At 43.1% G+C, this 22,014-nt stretch overlaps 1 protein-coding gene across 1 annotated transcript in view; it reads left to right on the forward strand.

Moving 5' to 3' along the window:
• Nucleotides 1–6: 6 nt before the first annotated feature.
• Nucleotides 7–22,014, forward strand: part of SPTY2D1 (SPT2 chromatin protein domain containing 1) — a 27,914-nt gene continuing 5,906 nt past the window's right edge. The window contains exons 1-5 of the mRNA XM_019551460.1: nucleotides 7–90; nucleotides 11,596–11,710; nucleotides 12,570–14,105; nucleotides 16,431–16,593; nucleotides 19,358–19,435. Of these exons, the coding sequence (XP_019407005.1) occupies nucleotides 31–90; nucleotides 11,596–11,710; nucleotides 12,570–14,105; nucleotides 16,431–16,593; nucleotides 19,358–19,435 (1,952 nt within the window). The 5' untranslated portion in view covers nucleotides 7–30. The remainder of the gene's footprint in view (nucleotides 91–11,595; nucleotides 11,711–12,569; nucleotides 14,106–16,430; nucleotides 16,594–19,357; nucleotides 19,436–22,014) is intronic.

Here is a 22,014-nt window from a genome sequence, read left to right on the forward strand (position 1 = left end):
GCGCGGCCGCCCCCCCCGGCCGGGACCAGCATGGACTTCCGGGACGTGCTGCTGGTGGCCTCAGAGCAGCAGGGGGGCAGCGCCCCGCCGGTGAGCGCCCGCCCGGGGGGGGAAGTGAGTGGGGGGGGACGACCATCCCCGCCCTGCTCCCACACCGGGGGCCCCGCGCGGCCTTGGCGCCCGTTGGACACTCGTGCAGGAGCCCAACCTCTCCTCCCCTATCGGATGGGAGTGGTGGGGGGGTAACTCCCCAGAGCTCTCCAAATCTCCTTCCTTTGAGGGAGGATGAGCTACATGGGAGTTGTCTGTAGCACTTCGCTTGCTCAGGGGGCAAGGGCTGGCTGTCTTCCCCATTCAGCATCCAACGTGTCCTGTAAATGGGCTTCCTTCCTTCCTTCTGTCTCAGGTTTCCCAGTCTTGTGTGCTTAATGTTTCATGGTGCCTTACTCCAGGATGGCAGTGGGGGGTGGGAATCTTCCAGGTGCCCCTGGGGTCCTCGCTGGGTGTTGGCAGCTCAGCTCACTCACTTGAAGCTGTCCCTGGCAATCTGCTTTTTCTGACCTGCTCATCAGGGTGACTCAGGCTGGACTTTTTGTAGGATCAGTCTGTCTGGAGGAGACTGAAGGCAGTGATACGCCCAGCACTGAGTAATTTGGGACCTCAGAACTCTCGGGGGGGGGGGGAAATCTTTTAGGAACTTCATTTTGAGCTGGCAGAGCAGGGATCACTGGGTATTAATGGCTCTGTCACTACCCCTTCCTCTGCTTGTGTTTAGAGATTAGTAAAAAGAAGTAGTTAGTCTGAAGTCAGACACAGTGCACCTTGTACTCTAACCAAGTTAGATGCATAAGCTTTCCCGAGCCCAGGGTTGCTTTATCAGATGCTAGCAGGTTGTAAACCCTATGCAGATGAGGGTCTCTCTCCAACTACATTGAACTAGTTAAATGTTAATATTGATTAGTGCTCTGACTTAAGGTAAAGCACCCTCTATCTTGTTCTGGGCATTATTTGGAAAGGCAGCATCATGTTCGGTGTCTTTTCTAGAGCACAGTGCAAAGAAAGCAGTCCACTAGAGTTTCAGTCATATTTTTGTAAAGTGATACCCTCTGTGGTCAGCCATATGGTAGACACGTGTTGTTCGTCGGTTTACAGCCGATTTTAAAAATCTCATCAAGAGCACAATTCATTTTCTGTTTTTTTTTCATTTTACTCTGAAAGAGCACCCCTCCCTTGAAATGGAAAAAAGAATACCTAAGCAAATACCTGCTTCAGATGTGGCTCTCTTTTATAGAAAATATGTTTACTAAATAGTCAGTCAATAATGGACCTGTTTGCAGTAGTTTTATGATTAAGTTCTGGTTGCCTTATTACACTCTACAGTTGCAATGGAAGACTGCTTTCTTTCTGTCCTAAATGATTGTGTAGTACAGAGTTGGCCAACCTGCAGCACAGGTGCCACAAGTAGTGTGGTCAGCTTCTGTGTGGCACATGGCAGAGTGGGGAGAGGACATGGAGCATAAGGCAGAGCATCAGATCAGGCAGGGAGTACACGGCAGAAAGCAGAGCAGCAGCTAGGTCAGGGGGCAGAAAGCAGAGCAGCAGCTAGGTCAGGGGGCAGAAAGCCGAGCAGCAGATTGGAGAAGGGAAAGGGATTGGGGTAGCATTTGAGGAGGTTGCAGGACCAATTTGTGGCATGCCTGCCAGAAAGGTTTGCCCCTACTGGTATAGTGTGACATTGTTGGAACGGCTGCCTGCTTCCATGGCAGAGATGAGCACTAATTTGGGGCTGCAGTCCTACTCCTGCTGCAGCAAGCAGTTTTAAACCTGTCTTTAAAGGTATCTGGATTAACAGGATTTACTTGTGTGACTTTAGTTGAGGAGTGAAAAAAACAGTTTAGATGTCCCTAAACTGAAACAGCCTTGATTTTTCTGCACTGATGTCAGTTAAGCAATGTAATATCAGCTTACTGACTAGGTCATATTTTCCTGTGTAAGGAACACTTCTGTGCTGTCTTTTAGGTGGCTTACATCTGCTAAGGAGCAGTGCATTTCATATGAATTGTGGAAGATGAACATAAGAGAGACCACCAGTGACTGCTGATTTGAAATGCTTGGGACTACATTTTGGTGGGATCTGTGTTTAGCAGAGTATATTAAATCTTTTTTATGAAAAGCTTGCAGTAAGCCATGTTTAGGTGGACTGTTCCTGCTGAACAAAAAATACAGACTAATGAGCAAAATTTGGTCCATGTAGAGACCACAGATTTGCAGACAGTTTAGCTCCTTTGTTAATGGACTTATTTCCTTAAAACACAAAACCATCCATCTTATGATAATGAAGAACGCTGTTTACACAGCTGTGTCTGAATTGCAGGCAAAAAGTTTTGTTTCAGAAATAATGTGATTGTGCAGTTAAACTGTTCAGTTGTGCCTGCTCTAAAGGTTTATAAATAGAGTAGGACTATACCCATAAGTGTTCTTTGGCTTTGGTGTCTTTAACCGTGCTACTTCAATGTTCTCAGTATAGTTCTTGCTCTGAAATAAAGTCTATAGTTCAGCCTTTCCCTTCCTTTGAGTGTTCACTGATTTTTCCAAACTTTTAAAGCCTTTCAGTCTCACTCCTCACCAGTCCCCTTGTATATGGGATTGGGGACTGACCCAATAGAATCTTGAGCGGTGGTTTTCCACCAGGGTGGTGTGAGATGCTTTTAAGGGCCTTGCATGATATTAACACTGTTAGGTGTGCCAAACGCCTATATGATTCACAATATAGACCCACAGCTTTCCAATGGGAATCCATAGTGTAAGAAGATTCTAGCCTATTACAGTCTTTTTGATTTCTTCGCCGCAGAAGAATTACTCTGCCACTTTTTCCATAGTTAAATAAGAGATTTAATGTAGGCATTTTCTGAGGCACATGCCTCAAGTCCGAGAGGGTTGAGAACCACTGACCTAGAGCCTCTGAGTTCCAGACTGGCATATTCCATGTATCAGTTGAGAGAGAAGGTACTGCAACCTCACCTAACATGGGCACAGCATGGCTCCAAATTATTATTCAGCAGGACCATAAGTCATGTTAAAGGCTGTCATTAAGGAGGGGTAGGAACTTTGGGATTCAGGCAGGCAGATATTGTGTTTTCTTTTTATAACATGCTGCTGAATATAACATGCACCCTTTTTTGGGAAGGTGTCAAGAAGCAAATGGGTATCTTACTTTGGAGTAGCAATGGGGACCAATCTGCAGTGCAGGGGCTGTGCAGTTGGGCCTAATGTGACCCAAGGTCCTTGGCTTGATGTTTCAGGTCTGACCTGGCATCTGGCTCTGAAGGGAGCTAGTGTGTCTGGCGTGCTGGATTGAACCCAGTTCTCCAGCTGTGGGCCAACCTTGTGACAGTTTGATCTCATGTGGTTGGGGACGGGGGCTCTCTGTGGGTCTGGAAATTTGGCAGGGGAGGAGGGGCAGAGCATTGGCAGTTTAATTGCTAATGGCCACAGTAGTTTGTTACCACTTCTTTGCCTCCCCCACCACCAGATTTCCAGACCAGTGGGAGCCCTTTTTGTCATGTATCATACCCACTCCAGTGTTTCTCAGTTGGTTTTGGGAGGTTTGGGTTATATGCAAGGAAAATATGGTAATGCCAAAACATTATTTTCAAAATAATCTCCCAAATATGCCAATAAGAAAGACATAACTATTCATTCAGAAATCCCAGAATGAAAACTGGGGTTGAGTCCTCCTGTATGTTAGAATTTAAATGTTGTGATTTTAAGTAGATATGTTTTATAACATCTTTGTCCTAAGGACAAGTTTGGGGATTAAGGATTAGCCCTTTGGTGAAAAGTACGTTTCTGGAAGTTAATTAAATTTCTCATTACTGAAAGAGAAATACTTGTCTTAATTTAAACAATTGTCAATAGTGCATAGTTACAAATACTTGTGTTTCATCATGTACTGGTAAGAATAGATCTGTTTGTTTGTCTCCCAAGGGAAAAGCAGGCTCAGAAATAATAGAATGATGCAACTTGTGGCCCACTGAACAGTTTAATTCAGAGAATGTGACATTTACAAGGTCTTTGCATTATTTTAAAAAGAAGAGCCCTTCTTAATGTTACCAATAAATGTAACATTCTTTTATAAATTTGGCTAACAAGCTTATTGGCTAGATGTTGCTAAAATTCTTGTATAGCAACTGTAGAAGAGTGGTTTACATATTTTCATGCATTTGTGATTGCATTTCTACCTGGCTGTTATATTTAGTGCTGTGCAAAGTTTTTTGGTATTTATCCAGCGCAGACTTCCAGTGTGACATTGTCCAAGTTGCTAAGTGCATTAGTCATACATCAGACTGATCAAAGGGAAATTTTTACCATTGACATCAGCAGATGGTAGGATTAAGCCCTTAATGTGTTTCTTCATTTCTGTTTATGAAAGGAAGGTACTTCCATGCCTGACAAGAATGCCACATGGCCGGATACATTTTGTATAGTACTCAGATCTTTTGATAGAAGATGCTGTTAAAATGTTAAAGTTCTTGTAGTGTAATTTTACAAATACTCTTGAAAGTAGCTTGACAAAACCAAGCCCTTTATCTAACTCCGTATTTTGTTGCCATAAAGAACCTCTTTATTAGAAGCTGAAATATTTTCACATCAGTTCTCTGTGCTTGTAATGAAGTGTCAGTCTTGACTTACAAAGGTTCTATAACTTCCAGCAATTAGTGACTTGAAACAACATAGTACTTGATGGCATGGAGGCCACCCAAAATTGAAACAGTGTTTCCTTTACATCAGCACTGATTGAAGAGATGGGTACTTCATTGTGAATCAGACTTAAATATGCAGCTGTTATAGACCTGCTACCTAAAAAATAGGTGGAATGGACATGATTTAACGTGAAAACAAAACCTGGCCTCTATCTAAAGTCAGTCTGAGAGTCACTTCACATGGCTGCAGCTAACCACCTAACCACAAAAACCAATGCCTAGAAATACCTATCCTGGTATAACAGCTTCTGTGAAACAAGCATATGATGTAATATAAAGAGCTGGCCTGGATTGAAGGCTTTTCTTTTTTCTCTGGACACAAGTTTTATTTGATACTTGCACTCCAGGCTTCATCAAGTTCTGACCAAAATGTTCATGGCTCTGACTTTCTCTGCCTTCAATTCTCTGCATCAGGTTTTTTTTCCCCTCTGCCTTTAATTCTATGTAAAAGTCCCAGGCAAGCACTGGAAAATGGCTGATAGGATGGGAACAGTGAAATTTGGTATTGATAAATGTTTTGTGAGTAGGATAAATAAACATTTTTCCCTAAAAGTTGTAGCAGGTTCACATGTTGTGACAATATGCAATACACACTCTTCAGACAAGTGGGTATGGTGGGTTAGTTTTGCATAATGTAATTTATGACCTTGTTAAAGGAAGTCTTTCAGATAAATATCAACTTGGAGGCTAATGAATAGTTTATGTGATGATTTCAATGATTCCTGACTTCCTGTTCTGCATCTTTTCAATTTTAAATATAGCTTTTTGATTATGTGGGGGAGGGGTTCAGACATTTATTGGAATAGTTTATAATTGCTTTGAATAATTAACTTGTGTTAACACTTGAAGTCAGTTTTCAAGCTTACCTTTCTACTCTTTAATCCATTGTGTTCATGTTTTGCATTTCATATGTCTTCAGCTACAATAGACTATTTTTGGCTCTTTGAATGCCACTGTCTTGGTTTTCAGAATTGGCAGTGCAGGTGGTGATTCAAGTAGTGTTTTTAGGTTGTGAAAACATTTTTATCGATATTGGATTGTGCACTAGATTTATAGAACTGAAATTTTCAGCCTAACCTTCCTTCCTCTTTAATATCAGCACTAAAGAAGTTCTTCATGAATCAGAGAACCCAGTGCCAGCTCTTTGTAGAGAAAAGCGTTAGGAAGGTGATTTTAAGAATAAAACTTTGGCCATAATCCTCTTGCAGCTGTTTGTCAGCTGCAACAGTGATGCATGTAGTTTCTGGTGGCTAAGCCAGTTTAATATTTATGTTAAAATCTCCTGTATTGAAGGCAGATACATTGCTATTGTAGAAATAAATGTATCCAGGCCTCTAACTTGACTAAGAAAAAGAGAGTGAAGAAAAAAGAATTGAAAAAGATGCGGATGCTGTATGTTTAAGAATATTCTAAGATAAGAAAAACCCTTCTGCTTTATTATGTCTTTTACTGTTCTTTGAGAACAAATGTTTTTCCCTTTCCTAAAATCAACAAGGTGATAACAGTTCTCAAAACAAAATGTGTTGCTGAGCAAGCAACTGTTACGTTTGACAACCGAATGATCTACCCCTTCCTGTTATTCAAGGTTGCTTTGTTTAATTATGTGTCTATTCTCACAGTTTTAGGTATAAAAAGGTATGATAACTTGTAGAAGTGAGGAGTTCTACTTACAATCTTTCCCTGCAATTGCTTGTATGAGCTCCAATAAACTCAGACTGGGTCTGTTAATTCTTTACCAAAACACAATGTGAAGTTTGATTTCTTCCACGCTATAAATTTACCAAATCCACCCTAGTAGATGGATACTTTGCTTTTTAGACATTAAAGTTTTTTCAGCATAAAAAAAAAATCTGCTGTTTCTTTTCAGCTTTCTTTAGCTTTGTACACTATATGGGGTGCTTAACTAGTTGAGTTATTTATCCTGACCAAGTAGAGATATAAAGCACTTTGTTAAATCCTTTCTACTTCACGCAACTGGTCAACTTCCAAGGGAGCTAGTTCAAGCTTTCTTATAGTAGATTGAGTGTATGTTGGATGGAGGTAGGATTTGTGGAAATGGGTAATAATAAAGGTCCTCTATATGTAAAGGAATCCTCAGAGGAGGATGGGGGAGAAAAACTCTAAATAGTAGAGATCACTGATGGGAAGACTCCTTTTTATTTCTTTAAGGTACACAACATGCAATTGAGGAGAGAGATTTCCAGGGCCCTGGGGATGAGGCCCAGGGCCTCACTTACTTGTACTCTGAGTCAAGCAAAGCTAGCTTTGCACATTTTGGCAACGTTCAGCCAGGGAGCTGTGGTGGGGAGGTACCTTGAAAAATAATCAGTGTTTACAGTTTGAGAAGCATGCTGTTCCAGAATAATGTGACCTACTTGACTTTAAAGGCAGAACACATTTTGTTCTCTGTTGATTTTACCAACTTTCAGATAACTGTATGGGGTATCTGGTTAGTGTAGTTGCTACTAAACTGATAAAGTAAGGAGTAGACTGTTTGTGCTTATCTTTTTCTGTTTCTTCCAGGAAGCTGCTGTTGGACTAGCCTGCATACAAAGCAATTATATAGGTGGTTATGGAACAGTTTTGTGCACCATATATGTAGTTCATTTTGATTCCCCCCCCCTCCCTCCCCACCCCCCGGCTGAGCCAAATAAGACTCAGTTTATAAACCTGCTTATTAATTTTCTGGTGTGTGAGAGCAGAGTTAAGCAGAATACTTGTTGAAACAGAAGTAATGATTCATTATATGCTAAAACCCTGTAATTTGTTTAGGGAGCATTTGGTAGCTGCATGTTTCAAATTAAATAGAAATGAATCTTAGAAGACTTCCTTGGTGGGAAAGACTCATTTTGAAAATTCATCTTTAGTCTTGCACAAGGTCCCATGCTAATAGTGCTGAGGGAGGAGTGCTTGTAAAGCTGCTTTACAAACCCATTCACCAGATAGCAGAGTGCTTTGCCACTTTACAATACTAAGCTTAAAAACTGCTTCTCCAACACGATTTTCTTTACAAGCCTCTCTAATGTGATTGGCCAGTCTGCATTTTGTTCCTGCTGTGTGAAGCTTTTAGCAAAATAAAATAAAAAGTTTCTTTTGCAGTCTTGTTAAAAGCCGTATCAGAATACATCTCATTTTCTACATACATGCTTTTTAAAATCATTTTTGAGACTGGATAATTTTGTTTTCTAAAACTACATTTATTATTGTCAAACATGTCTGACTAGCTCTGTGAATAAAATTATCCACAAAGCAGGCACAGCACAGGTAGCAGCAGTGTATAATTCCCTACAGCCCTCATTAGTAGGCTTCAATCTTTTCCTGGAAGGTCTCCTCTGAGAATAGGTGAGTAGTTCTATCTTAGACCTGTGGTTTTCAGTTTTTTTTAGACTTGAGTCACACTTCAGATAATGCCAGCTCTTAGTTTTCACTTCTTTTTTGACAAAAAAAATAATAGAGCAATTCTTTTACAATGAACTCAAAAAGCCTGCATCAGGTCAGCATGTTTTTGACATTATGGATTCCTGTTTGAAATCTCTGGATTTAATCATGTTTGTCCACCTAACCACAGCATCCTGTTTGAGAATTTGAAAATCACTGCCTTAGACTATCATAGTGATTGATTTGGTTGATTAATAATAATCTGTCATTATTTTGCCGCTGAAGAATGCTGTATGGTAGTATTTGCAGCAGCTAAGGTCCTGGGATGGATTTGAACCAAAGTGTCCATTAACATATCTCATATCCCAGGTCAAATCCCCTGAACAGCCCTGTGCAGTCCGGGACCCAGTTTTAGAGGGGTTCCCTGGGGGACATTATTTTTCAGACATGCAAATTTTGAACCATTGTATTTACCTGAATCCAAAAGAACCAAATTTAAGATGACTCCCCAATAATTAGGTTCTGTGTATGCAAAGAGTGTATAAATTTGTTATAGTTTTCCATGTTTGGAATCTAATTATCAGAGGGTCATCTTCAATTTGTCTCCTCCACTCCCACAGTGGGGAAAGCAGCAGAATTGGGACAGGTAGCTCCCACTACTTGTTGCCCCACCACTTTTCCCCTCTGCCTCCTCCCTTTATCCTTTGCCCCCCTGCAGTCTCCGTGACCTACCTGTTCTCCCCTCCTCCCTTGTTTCTTAGTGTCAGGCGTGGCTCTGGCTTCATTTCTTCTTGGGCACAGAGCACATGCAAGCTCCAGGCACGTGGCAGTAGCGTGTCTTTCCCTGGGATGCTGTGGTGTGGCTGGGCAGGGGCAAGAGTTTGCATGCTCTTTGTACCCAGGTGGGAGGGAATGTAGCCAGAGCCATGCCTGGCATTAAGCAGCAGAGCTACAGAGCACAAGTGGTTGGGGACAGATGAAAGGGGGAACAGGCAGCTGCTGTGGGCCTGACTCTGGCACTGACCCAGCCAGAGTCAGAGCTGCAGCAGCCACCTGCCCCCTCCTCTGCCTTGTACTTGAATCCAAGATGAGGGTTTTTTTTCCGGGGGGGGGGGCGTTCATCTTAGATTCAAATCCATAGCATATTAAAACTACCTGTCTTTGTAATAAAGAAGACCCCAACCACTTTAAAAGATACCTTATTCCTTTTAAATAGTACTTGAATGATTAGTTCCACCTATTTAAGATGTAAGTGCAGTAAAATTGTGGAGAGTAAGAATTGTTCAAGGAGGGGTTGTTGAGCCTTAGTTGTGAAGAAACATTTTATGTGTAGAGATGTCCATCAGTAAGTGCACTCGTGTTATAGAAGCTTTTTAATGTAATGATGCTGCATGTCAAGTTTTGTTAGTGAAGTATAGTTGGATTGGGTAGGGTTTTTGACGTTTTTTTCCCTTGAGTCATTTCAGAAATCACTAAAAGGAGACTTTTAAACGCATGCTACAGGAGTCTTACAGTTGCTATTCCTGAAAGAGCTTGACTGTTTTTTTAACTACCAGTTATTAAAAATTAACTTCTGAACCTTGAATCTTAGAAAATACACATTTATTTTAACATACATTCATATTTTTTATATAAAGTGCCCAGACTGTCTGTATTCTTGTGCCTACTGTCTTAATAAATCAGAAATGGAAGCTAAAACGTAGCAGGCTATAATCAAACCAATTTAAAATTACGGAGATACTGGGTTTGTGTAAAATGTTGCCGGGTAGTTTGTTTCAATGTGTTTCAAGCTTGAAACAGCAAAATCAAAACAAAACAAAAGGCTTCAAAAGAGCTTTGAAATGAAACAAGGGGGCTCAAAACATTTCAAAAGTTGTGAAATGTTTTGAGTTTCGAAGCTGGGCTTGCTGCAGGGTGACAGCATGCTGCGACTGCCAGCTGTTACTGGCACTGGGTGCAACCCATGCCAAGCACCAGGAAGCCTGGTGCTGCCGTTGGCCTCACCAGCAGTGGCAGCATGCTGTCATCCCGCGTGCAGATCCAGGGGCCCTTGCCCCCGGGAGGAGTCTGGCAAAGCCCCACAGCCCTCCCAGGGGGGGTGCAGGCCCCCAGATCTGCGTGCAGGATGACAGCAGGCGGCTGCTGCTGGTAAAGGATACGAATTTTGCTTTTCAGCAGTTTGAGTTATAGTTTCCCAGAAATCTGTGCACCTGTCTGCTTGAAACTTGGCAGGCTTCATGCCCTCAGAAGGGGCTACCATCGCTGCAATTTTCATCCAAATTGGGCCAAAAATGACAGTTACAGGCATTTTCATGATTCCCCATTATAGCTTATGGGTGAAACAGTGAAACACGTCAAAACAGCAAAACAGCTTTGATGAAATGAAATGGAACAGTGCTTTGAAACTAAACAAAATGATGAAATGAAACACTGTCCCTTCGAAATGGCAATATGGTGCTGTTTCACACAGCCCTGCTAGGTGCTAGCCAGGAAAATTTCTTAAATATAAGTGTCTGATAATGTTGCTTGATCAAAGACAAGTGCTACCCTTCTGCTTCCTGTGACACTCTGATGATCTCTGTTTCCTTCTCTAACTTTTTAAAAGTGGCTTTTTTGTATTTGTGGGAAGAGAATTCAAGATTCCTAACTTCCTTCCTTGTTGTTTAGCTACCATTCACTGCTTGAAAACTCAGCCTGCTAGTGACAGTCTTTATCAAATGAAAACTAAAGAACAATATATGTTTTGTTTCAGAACATTAGGTATGAAGATGCAAATCTGTGTGTGGGCACTGATTTTTGGATTAAGAATATCGTATTTTGTAATTTGGATTGTTAGGTGTTTTTTAACAGAAGTAATCTTAACATTAAATGAGTATCCACATACAAATCTGCATTCAAAATAACTAATGAAAGTAAGTTTAAGTTACTTTAGGTCCATTTTTATTCAGGCAAGACTTGAGAGCCTGTAAACTATTTTGTTATGGAAAAGGGAATTGCCTAACTATGTGGCATATGGTTCTCCTATCCACTACTTAGTCTAGGAGTGTGGATTTTATAGGGGTCTATTTTGGGTGTTTCTGTAAAACCCCTGGTGTTGCTTTTAAACTTCTTTGCAATCTCATCCTCTTCTCTGAATCATTTCCCCTTCTTTGTTCATCCAGGCTTTCTGCAGCCATCTCTTTTGTTCCCTTTTTTTCTTTTCTGGTTCCCTGTGCTCTTTATGCCCAGAGTGGCTTCTGCACGTAGGTTATGATCCTATTTGGTGCCAGGAGCTCTCAGCTTCCGTTGACATTCATTGCTATACTATTTGCTGTTGTTCAGCATTCGTATATTTAAAGCCCAATAAGCATTATTATTACATTTCTCATTCATTATGGTTTTTCCAATTAGTAAAAACCATCTATTCAAGTCAAAGCCCTTACTTTCCTTAGGATATTTTTTTTTCTCTTTGCAGAAAAGATACAGTTTGGCAGTAGGCCCTCCTAAAAAGGTTCCAAAAGTCAGGGGTGTTGAGTCTGCAGCAGTACAAGCTTTTCTCAGACGGAAAGAAGAAGAAAAGAAGAAAAAAGGTACCTGTTAAAGTTGTTTCATGTGTTCTCTGTCGGAGGCAAACTTTTTCACTGACTGTTTGGGACATTTTCACCGTATTCAGGCTCCCAATATACATAACATGAGCATGTGTGTCTCCGTTCTTTGGGATATCCATACACAACTGGTGCTGAGTCAGAGCTGACTGAAGAGCAGTAATCATCAGGGTGGCAGATGGCCTGTTTTTGAATCCAAATATTTACACAGCTTTACTTATGTATTCACCATCACAGCTTGGAAAGTGTCTAGTATTAAGTAGTTTTCACCAGAAGAGATCACAAGGAGCCATTCTGATGTTTTGATAACTGTTTTAATGTTGAACAAACTGTACTATGAGTCTGAAAACGACAGGTGGTCAGGTCAACCATCTTTAGAAATTGTGCCCTTAAAAAATTGAGAGGCAAGGATTTGTTAGGCTGATATCTTTTATTGGACTGACTGTATAGTTAGGATAAGGTTAAACAGACATTACTCTTTAGATCTCATTCCCTTTCCCTGAGGGAAGAATGTCTTGCTTTCAAAAACTTGTCCATCTGTTCCTGCTACATAGTTGGTCAAATACAAGATAACACCATAAGAAATTGTTGCCTCACATAATTTCTGGATCATCATGGCTATAACATCAGTCTTATGCTGTACTACTTAAAAAAAATTAAACATGGTGACTTATTCCAATTTGATTTTAAATCTTTTGGCCCTAGATTTTTTTAGGCCATCATGTATGTTGACTGAACTTTGGTCATGTGCTCTGTAACATTCATCTCCCCCACACTTTATCAACTCAAAAATTCAGAAATGATCATGGGAAAACTCCTTTGATTTTTTTTTTCTTTTTTCCAGAGCGAGAGGAAAAAAAAAGGAAAGAAGAACTCTTAGCTAAACGGGTTGAACTGAAACATGACAGAAAAGCAAGAGCAATGGCTTCAAGAACAAAGGACAACTTTTATGGTTATAATGGCATCCCAATTGAGGAGAAGCCTAGAAAGAGGCGGACTTCTGAAAACGTCAGCCGAGGGACAGATGCAGAATATACCACAGGAGACGAAACTGAGCAGTTTGAATACAGTCAAACTGAATCTGAGCATGAACCTGAGGAGTATGAAGAGAAACCATCCAAAGCTACAGCGAAACCAAAGGCCCCTCCCAAAAGTTCAGCGGCCCCGATGAACTTCACTGATCTTCTCAGGCTGGCTGAGAAAAAACAGTACGAACCAGTGGAAATAAAAGTAGTGAAAAAGATTGAAGAACGGCCCAGGACAGCAGAGGAATTGCGAGAGAGGGAATTTTTGGAACGCAAAAACAAAAAAGAGGAAATGCAGAAAGAAAAAAAGAAACCTGAAAAAGAGATCAAGAATATAGCAGGTTCTTCAAAAAAAGTGTGCTCTCAGAAAGAGCTTGTGAATGCAAAACTTAGCAAAGCTTCAGCAGATAAACATTCCTCTTCAAAAGGCAGTTTTTCTTCCGTAAGTTGTTCAGATAAAAAATCCAGAGCACCAGCATTTACTGAAAAGCACTCCAGGCCATCGTCATCTTCTAAATACAGTCAAGTGGAAAAAGCAAAACCTGCACAAAATGGATCTTTCAAAAGCTCATCTAGTTTTAGCCATAGTAAACCTCCAGTCAATGGAATAGGGAAATCTGGGTCAGGCTCTCATGCATTCATCTCAAAAGCAACTGCCAATGGGACTCAGAAACTGCTGCCAGCTAAAGAGCCTAGTGTGAAAAAATCTGCTTCTGCCCATACAAAACAAGGAGTTGCAGCACCTTCTCAGCATGAAGCCAGCTCTAGTGCAAAGCGGCCAGGCAGCAGTTCAGGATCTGGAGGAACTGGGCGTCCGAGCAGTAGCTCAGGTATGGGACCTGCACGATCAGGTGGTAGTTCAGTCGCCATCAATCCAAGCAGCAGTTCGAGCATGGGATTTGGGCGGTCTGGTGGCAGTGCTGGCATGGGACCTGGAAGGCCAGGCAGCAGCTCAAGCACAGGACTTGGAAAGCCAGGTGTTGGTTCAAGCACAGGACCTGGGAGACCGGGCAGTGGCTCAGGCGTAGGACTTGGAAAACCAGGTGTCAGTTCAAGCACAGGACCTGGGCGACCAGGCATTAGTTCAGGCGCAATGTCTGGAAGGCCTAGTGGTTCAAGCATGGGACATGGGCGACCAGGCAGTGGCCTGGGCACCGGACCAGGAAGGCCAGGCAGTGGCTCAAGCGTGGGACCTGGGCGACCAGGCAGCAGCTCAGGCGTCACTTCGAAACCGAAGTGTACTGTTGTATCAGAAACAATTTCATCTAAAAATCTAATCACAAGACCAAGCAACGGACAGTTGAATGGAATGAGACCTCCCCCAGGGCACAGACCACCAGGATTTCCTCCACAAGGTATGCCATGTTCTGTCAATGCTGTGGTGTTACAAATGAGTTTACCTGTATCTCTTGTTTCATACTTCTCCTTAATATAAATCTCTTAGGGTTGAGAGGTTTCAGCAACCACAGGTGGAGTTGTCTACATGTGCCTGATTTTACCATAGTTACTATCTAAGTAGAAAGTTAGATTGTAAAATGGCTGCTCTTTCTTCCCTTGCACCTTGCTGCCATTTGTATGCTTTTTCACCCACTATCCATGCTCAAGAAATGAAGAGTCTTAGGTAGTAAGCTCTCTTCTACAATGCGAGACTGTGAATTAGTGCAAGGAAGCAAATTCATCTGTGGTATGCATAGGCCTTTTCAGGTAGCAATAAAATATTGCCTGATTGTGGATGTGTATGTGGGTGGTGCACTTGATCTAATAAGACAAATGAAGTTTCTTAATATAAGGTGTCAGATTATGCTTAAAAATCAGGGATCCTAGTTTTCTCTGTCTAAAAATCACAGATTCTCTGATTTAAAACCTCAAAATCCGTGATTAAAATGAAACACTGAGATATCCATCTATCTCTAGATATATATAGGTATCAATTGAACACAATGTTTTATTGATGTATTTACAATTTTAAAGCAGCTTGGAAGCCTACCAGTACCTCAATCACTATAATAAATTCTAAGTACCTATAAATTTTGATGTTTGATTTTGGGTTTTTTATCATGGAACACCAGAGCTCCACCTACCCCTTTCACTCACTAGGATACAGGTCCATACCCCTCACTCCCATTCCACAGCCCTGCACCCCTATTGGTGCCTTTCACTCCCTATCCACAGCCCCCAGCCCTGCTGGAGGGGGCTCCCAGCTTGCAGGGCTACAGGGCCAGGGACCCAGGTCCACAGCCCCCTGTAGTAGCATCTGAGTCCTGGCTGCTGCCTGCAGGAGGCAGCAGCTGTGGGGTGGAGCAGAATGTGGAGCCCAGCTCCCCCTCCCCCATGGGCAGCATGGCCAGAGCCGAGTCCATGGCGGGTGTGGACTCAAAGCTGCCCTCCGTCCAGGGCTTCCGTGGCCCAGCAGGTGGGACCTGGCACGGCAGAGCAGATCAGGGCCAGGCAGAGAAGCTTGATGCCACTTCAAGTCCTGTGCCACCATGACAAGGTGCCTCCTGCCTGCCTAGCAGTGAGGGCTTCAACTCTGTGCCACTGCACCTGCTGCTTCCAGGCAGGCAGGAAGTGCTTCACCAAGGTGATGCAGGGATTGTAGCGGAAAGCAGCTTCCCTGCTGCACAGGGTTCCTTCCACCTGCTGGGCTGCGGAGGCCCCCAGGGGTGGGCTGCAGGGCAGGGTGCCTGAGCCCACAGTGGGCAGCCCGCCCCTGCCCTACATACAAATCTGGGGGTCACTTGCCTTCCCCTTGCCCTACCCAGGAGTGAGTGCAGTGGTGGGGAGCAGCCCCTGGCCCTGGGCCCCAAGCCCCTCTCACTGCCCCAGCTGGTCAGCAGCCCTGGCCCTGCCCAAATCCATCCTTCCCTATGGGGGCCTCAGTCCCCCCTACCAGATTTACCTGCAAGGAGCTGCTCTCCAGGCTGCCTGGTGACCGCGTGCGTGTACATGTGCACATGCAGATTGTCCCTTGCCTGACCACTTTCCTCCCATTCCCCCAGCCCCTTGTAGGCTGGAACTCTGCCACCTGCAGAAAGCTCTTTGCAAAAGGGGAAAATTTGCCCATTTCTTTGTTAAAATTAAAAGTTTGTTTTTCTCGGTTAAAAGGGAAAATCCAAATTTGTTTCTGTTTTTCTGTGGGAAACGGAAAAACAGGATCCCTGTTAACAATTAAAATTGCATAAGAATTGGGCCCTGCAACAGATCTAATTAATTTTGGGCAGATTCACTTAGGTTGGAACTGGGAAGTAAATTTTAAAAATGATCTTAAAGTAAAGGGGATAGAATTATTGCAAATTAATGTATTAGAAAATCCATAAATTGAACAGGAATGTAAACTTAGATTTCACCTTTTGGTGTCTCATCCAGGTTGCAGTTGGCAATATCAATGGAAAACTTACGTTTTACAACTGGTTTAGAAATGCTGTCTCCTCTTTCTGATACTCCCAAACTGTCCAAATACTTTATTATTAAAAGTTTTCAGGTTACTGAGGCCCAGAATTGAAAACAGCTGTACCCAAAGCACATCTCTTGCATAGAAGGGACTGCTGTAATCATTCAATATGTAAAGAAGAAGATAACATAATGGGAGAAACAAAAATACAAGAGTTAGTCCTTTTAATAGTTAAAAGCATTTTTGCAACAAATGAATTAAAGTTGTACATATATTTATTCTTGTTTAGGTCTTCCAAGGCCTTCTCTTCCACCAATAAGTTATAAAAGGCAAATATGTGATGAAGAAGATGACTCTGATTCTGAAATGGATGATTTCATTGAAGATGAAGGGGACTCCCAGGAAGAAATTTCAAAACATATTCGTGAAATATTTGGATATGATCGGAAAAGGTGAGAAATTATGGCCTAACATTAATTTAGGATGTCAAAATGTTGTCTCACTAAATTTCCTTCTTCAGACAGTAAAGGTTTGGTGGAAGTTTGAAACACTAACATGGAAGAAGGAAAATTGACTATATTAGAAAAGGGCAGAAGATTTTTCATTCAAGAATACTTAGTGAAATTGAAGAAGCAATTGAGCTAATATAATACAGAAAAACCTGACTGTACTTTGTCATGCAGTTTTCACATACCCTGTCTGGCTCCTGTAGGGAGCAGTACAATTTACTATTCACATAATTGCCAGAAGTATTAGTATTTACTCATTTTTCAAATGTGCATGGGTATAACTGTATAAGGTTTTTCCAGCCTTAAAAACCTGCTATATATCAGAATCTGTTGTATCCTAATTTGTGTGCTCTGCTTATCACTGTGGTATCTGTCTACCTAGTTTCATAGTAGTTAGGGGTCAGAAGGGACCTGAATAGATCTTCTAGTCTAACCCCCCGCCACTGGTTGGAGCACACGCTGGGATCACACGACTGCAGACAGGTGTTCATCCAACCTCTTTTTGAATTTACCCAAGGTAGGAGCAAGGACCACTTCCCTAGGAAGTTGGTTCGAGATCCTAGCTACTGTAACAGTGAAATAGTGCCTCCTAATCTCTAACCTGAACCTATTCTCCAGCAGCTTCTGGCCATTGTTCCTCGTCACCCCAGGTGGTACTGGGGGGAATAGGATCCTTCCTACTTGCTGCTGATCTCCCTAACGAGTTTGTAGGCAGCCATCAAATCCCCCCTCGGCCTCTGCTTGCTGAGGCTGAACAGGTTCAGGTCTGTCAGCCTCTCCTCATAGGACCTGCCCTGTTGTCCTCCAACTAAGTGGGTGGCCCTCCTCTGAACCCTCTCAAGGCAGGCCACATCCTTCTTAAAGTGTGGTGCCCAGAACTGGATGCAGTACTTCAATTGAGGCCGGACAAATGTCGCATAGAGGGGGAGTATCACCTCTCTGGATCAGCTTGAGGAAGTTGAGCAGTCTCATATCTCAGGTTTCTTGACTGCTTGTGATGGAGCAGACAAGTCTACATCTGTCCATTGCAAGATCCTGTAGGGTTGTCAGAAGCCATTTGCGCAGCACTGTTGGAGGCTGCCTTGATGGCATCAAAGCTGCTGTGAATTAATATATGTATATATTTTTAGACCAGACCAAAATGTTGAGTCTAAAATAGGGTGGCATTTAACCAAGTTCTCCAGCATGTCAGTACCGGCTCTGATGGGAAGAGCTTGTCAGTCAGAATTACTTGGTAGTGCTGTATCCTCAGTGGCAGGCAAGGTTCTTTGGGCAGATCTGGTATCTTTTATTGGACCAACTTAGATAGTTGCACAAAATTATTCTTTGCAAGCTTTTGGGCACAAACACCCTTCGTCAGGCTATGGAAGCATCTGCAGCTGGTGTGTGCTGTGCCTGGATGGAATGAATAGTAAAGAAGCCAGAGGCTGGTATGTATGCAAGAAAGCTAGCCATTGACAGTGTAAATCAGAGTTATTGAGTGAGAGACAGGGTGAGGGGATGAATGTAGCTGGTCAGTAGTGGAGAGATACCAATCTCAGTTCTAATACTCGAAGGGAATTTACCAAACACCTTTCACAGACAAGCCTACAAACGTCACTTCATCAGCCTACTGGATAGAAAAAATCATGGACTAAATATAGACATTGGATTTATGACGCATTATAACCTGCTTAACATCTGACTCCCCAGGTACCTCTCCACTATTTACCAGCTATATTCATTCCCCTTCCTTCACCCCCTAAGATCTCTCTCGCCCATTGACTCCGATTTACATTGTCACTGACTGGCTTTCTTACATGCATGCCAGCCTCTGGTTTCTTCACAATTTTTCCATCCAGGAAGAGCACACACCAAGTGCAGATGTTTCCTCAGTCTGATGAAGGGTATTTGACCCTGAAACCTTGAAAAGAAGAATTTTTCCAACTATTTGAGTTGGTCTAGTAAAAGATATCAGATTTATCCAAAGAACCTTGTCTACCTATGTCCTTAGAGCAACACAGTTACAACCTATACCCTTGTATCCTCAGTGGTGCTTCTGTAAGCACTTTTTCACACTTGAAATGATAGAGTTTACAGCTGAAAACTCATATCTCACTTGTTCAGGAACCCAGTTGAAGCCACGTACCAATCTGGTGAGGGGCAATAGGTGCAGATAGAACACTTGCAGTGCTGTGGCCATTTTCAGCATATAGGCTGCAGCAAGGGGTATTCAAGGGACCAATGGGCAAGCTTAAACAGGATTAATTTGTATTACATGTAGTGCAATATTTTGGGGCTTTTCAACTGAAAATAGCTATGTTGTGGACAGTTGGGATCACATACACAAGAAGCAGGCATAATGAAGTCCAAAGTTGCTGTTTTCTTTTGAAAACCCTTGAAAAATTATGTCTTTTTTCACAGTGTTGATTGTTATTATTTATGTTATCATCATTATGCCCTAACCCCTCTATATTAATAAAAATAGTGTCTTATGAAAACTCTGATAGCTTGCATGGCCAGAGAAATAGTATGTATTTGCATATAAATCCTAGTATCTAGATATTAGTCTTCCCCCAAAAATTAAAAGGAATACCAATTAGGGGAATATGTATTTTTAAAAGAAAACATGCTCTTTCATAAATCAGCTTACATGTATTAGTATTGCTAGTTCTGTTTAATTTTTCATTTGTTATTGTTATACTAAATATAAGTATTTCCTTTTAAGATACAAGGATGAAAGTGATTATGCTTTACGTTACATGGAGAGCAGCTGGAAAGAGCAACAGAAAGAAGAAGCCAGGAGGTATGCATTTGGTTTAAGTCTTGATAGCAAAAAAGTGGCGTACATTTCTTGCTTACTACTTCAGTCTGTGTCATATGGCTAAGTTAAACGAACACTTGTTAATTAAATTTGGTCCTTAATAAAATACCCAGTTCCTGTATAGCACTTAGCAGAGAAGATATTGGTAATTGAGGTTCAATGAGGAAGGGACATCTTACAGTCCTGTCCTGACTTGAGTAAGGCCACTGTATACCATGACATTCCCATTAACAGGCAAAGTAAATATAGACTAGACAAAACTACTGTAAGGTAGATTCAGTGTAACTGGTTTGATCACCTTATTAAGTAGTCATCAGTGGCTTAATTCCAGTTGGGAGGAGGTATCAAGTGGGGCTCCCCAGAGGTCTGTTGTGGGTCCAGTATTGTTTAATGTTTTCATTAATGATTTGGATGGTGGGACTTAGCAAGTTTGTGGGCAGCACTGAATTGGGTGGAGTTGCAGATAAATCCAGAGAGTAAGGCTAAGATCCAGAATCACCTGAATAGACTGGAGAAATGGTCTTCAAAAAATGATGATATTCAATAAAGGCAATGCCAAATCCTGCATTTGGGACAGAATAATTGCATGCACAGATACAGAGTAGGGAATAAGTAGCTAGACTGCAGTACTGCAGAAAAGGACCTGGAGGTTACAGTACCATAAGCAGTCGGGGTGTGCAAAGCAGGCCCTATTTGATTTGGATTTGGATTTGGATTCACCCCAGATTGGGGACAGTGATTTGATTCATTGTTTCAGATCGCTGTCCCTATTGGATTCAGCCGAATCCAAATCTGAAGATTTGATGCCGATTCAGAGAATCAGCAATTCGGCCTGAGACACAGTTTTAAATGTTTTTTCTACATACCTCAAAGTACCAGCGTGGCTCATGAGCGCTGCGATGCTGGGGCAGATGGAGGATCCCACAGGAGTGCGGGGTGGGGTGGCCCTCATGTGCTCGGCAGTGAACCTGGAAGCAGACTGGAAGTACTTCTGGTCCACTTGTCCAAGTCTACCCGGGAGTTCACTGGGGGGGCCTCCCCATCTCCCCCTGTCTTGGCGATTGGCTGCGGGGGAACCTTGGGTGTCCCCCATAGAAGCAGGAGGCACCAATTGCTAAGCCGGGGGGGGGGGGGTCGGCATGCTGCCTGGCAGACCTGGAAGTGCACCGGAAGTGCTTCTGGTCCACTTCTGGGTCTGCTGCTGAGCACACTGGGGAGCCTCCCATGCTTCTGAGAGACACTCCATGTGCCCCAGTATCACAGCATTCATGAGCCACCTGCTTACCTACAGGTATAAAGAAAAAGATATTTAAAGCTGTGACTGTCCAAATTGCTGAATCTTTCTGCATTGATTCAAAGGGTTCTGATTTGATTTGGAGAGATTAAAGGGTCTTCTGATTTGATTCGGAGATTCGGCCACCAAATCAGGATGAATCTCTGCTGAATCAAATCGGAGACAGAAGCTTTGCACAGCCCTAATAAGCAGAATATGAGCCAACAGTGTGCTCTTGTTGCAAAAAAACCCACGGCATGCTGGGTTGCATTAGCAGAAGTATCTCTTGCAAATCAAGGGAAGTGACTCGTCCAACACTGGTGAAGCCTGACCTGTGTCCAGTTTTGAGCCCCATGGATGTAGACAGTTTGGAAATAGCCAGCACAGGTCAACAAACATGATTAGGGGCTTGAGAGGAAAGGCTGAAAGAACTTACGTTGTTTAGTTCGGAGAAAAGTACTGGGAGGTGGGATTTGATAAGTCTTCAAATATCTGAAGGGTGATTATAGAGGGGGTGGAAACGGGCTTTTCTCTAGGCTGTAGGGGACTGGACTAGGAGCAATTGCCTCAAGTTTGCAGCAGGGTAATTTAGGTTGCATTCTGATGATAAGCATGGCCAAGCATTGGAACAGGCTACCTAGAGAAGCGTTGGAATCTCCATCCCTAGAAGTTTGAGAGCATGTTAGACAGACACTTGGCCGGGATGGGTTAATAGGGGCTGGTCCTGCCTTAAGCGGGGAGATGGACTAGATGACCTTGTGAGGTTCTTCCAGCCCCACTTCCTTTGATCTAGCACAAGGGTCAGCAACCCCCAGCACGCGTGCCAAGCATGGCACATGAGGCCATTTTCCTCGGCATGTGTTGGGGCTGGGGCCTGGGGTGGGAAGGCAGCAGCTGTTTGCAACCTCCTGGCTGCAGCCAGCCCTAGCTCTGGGTAGCTGCTGCCAGCTGGGAGCCTGGGAGGCTGCAAGCCCTGCTGGGAGCAGCCCGGGCTCCGTGGCTATTAGCAGCTACCCAGAGTCTGAGCCGACTGCAGCCGGGAGGCTACAAACAGTTGCTGCCTCCTGGCCCCAAGGGGCGCAGTGCTGGCACCTGCTGCCTTCCCAGAGCCTGGGGCTGGTAGACCGCTATGGCCAGGGCCAGGGTGGGAGGGCAGCAGCTGTTTGTAGTCTCCTGGCTGCAGCAAGCTCAGGCTCTGGGTAGCTGCTGATAGCCACAGAGCCCGGGCTGCTCCCAGCAGCCAGCTGGGAGGATGGAAGCCCTGCTGCAAGCAGCCCGGGCTTCACGG

The sequence above is a fragment of the Crocodylus porosus genome, unplaced genomic scaffold (assembly GCF_001723895.1).
Source record: "Crocodylus porosus isolate Cpor-Errol unplaced genomic scaffold, CroPor_comp1, whole genome shotgun sequence".
NCBI lineage: Eukaryota > Metazoa > Chordata > Crocodylia > Crocodylidae > Crocodylus > Crocodylus porosus.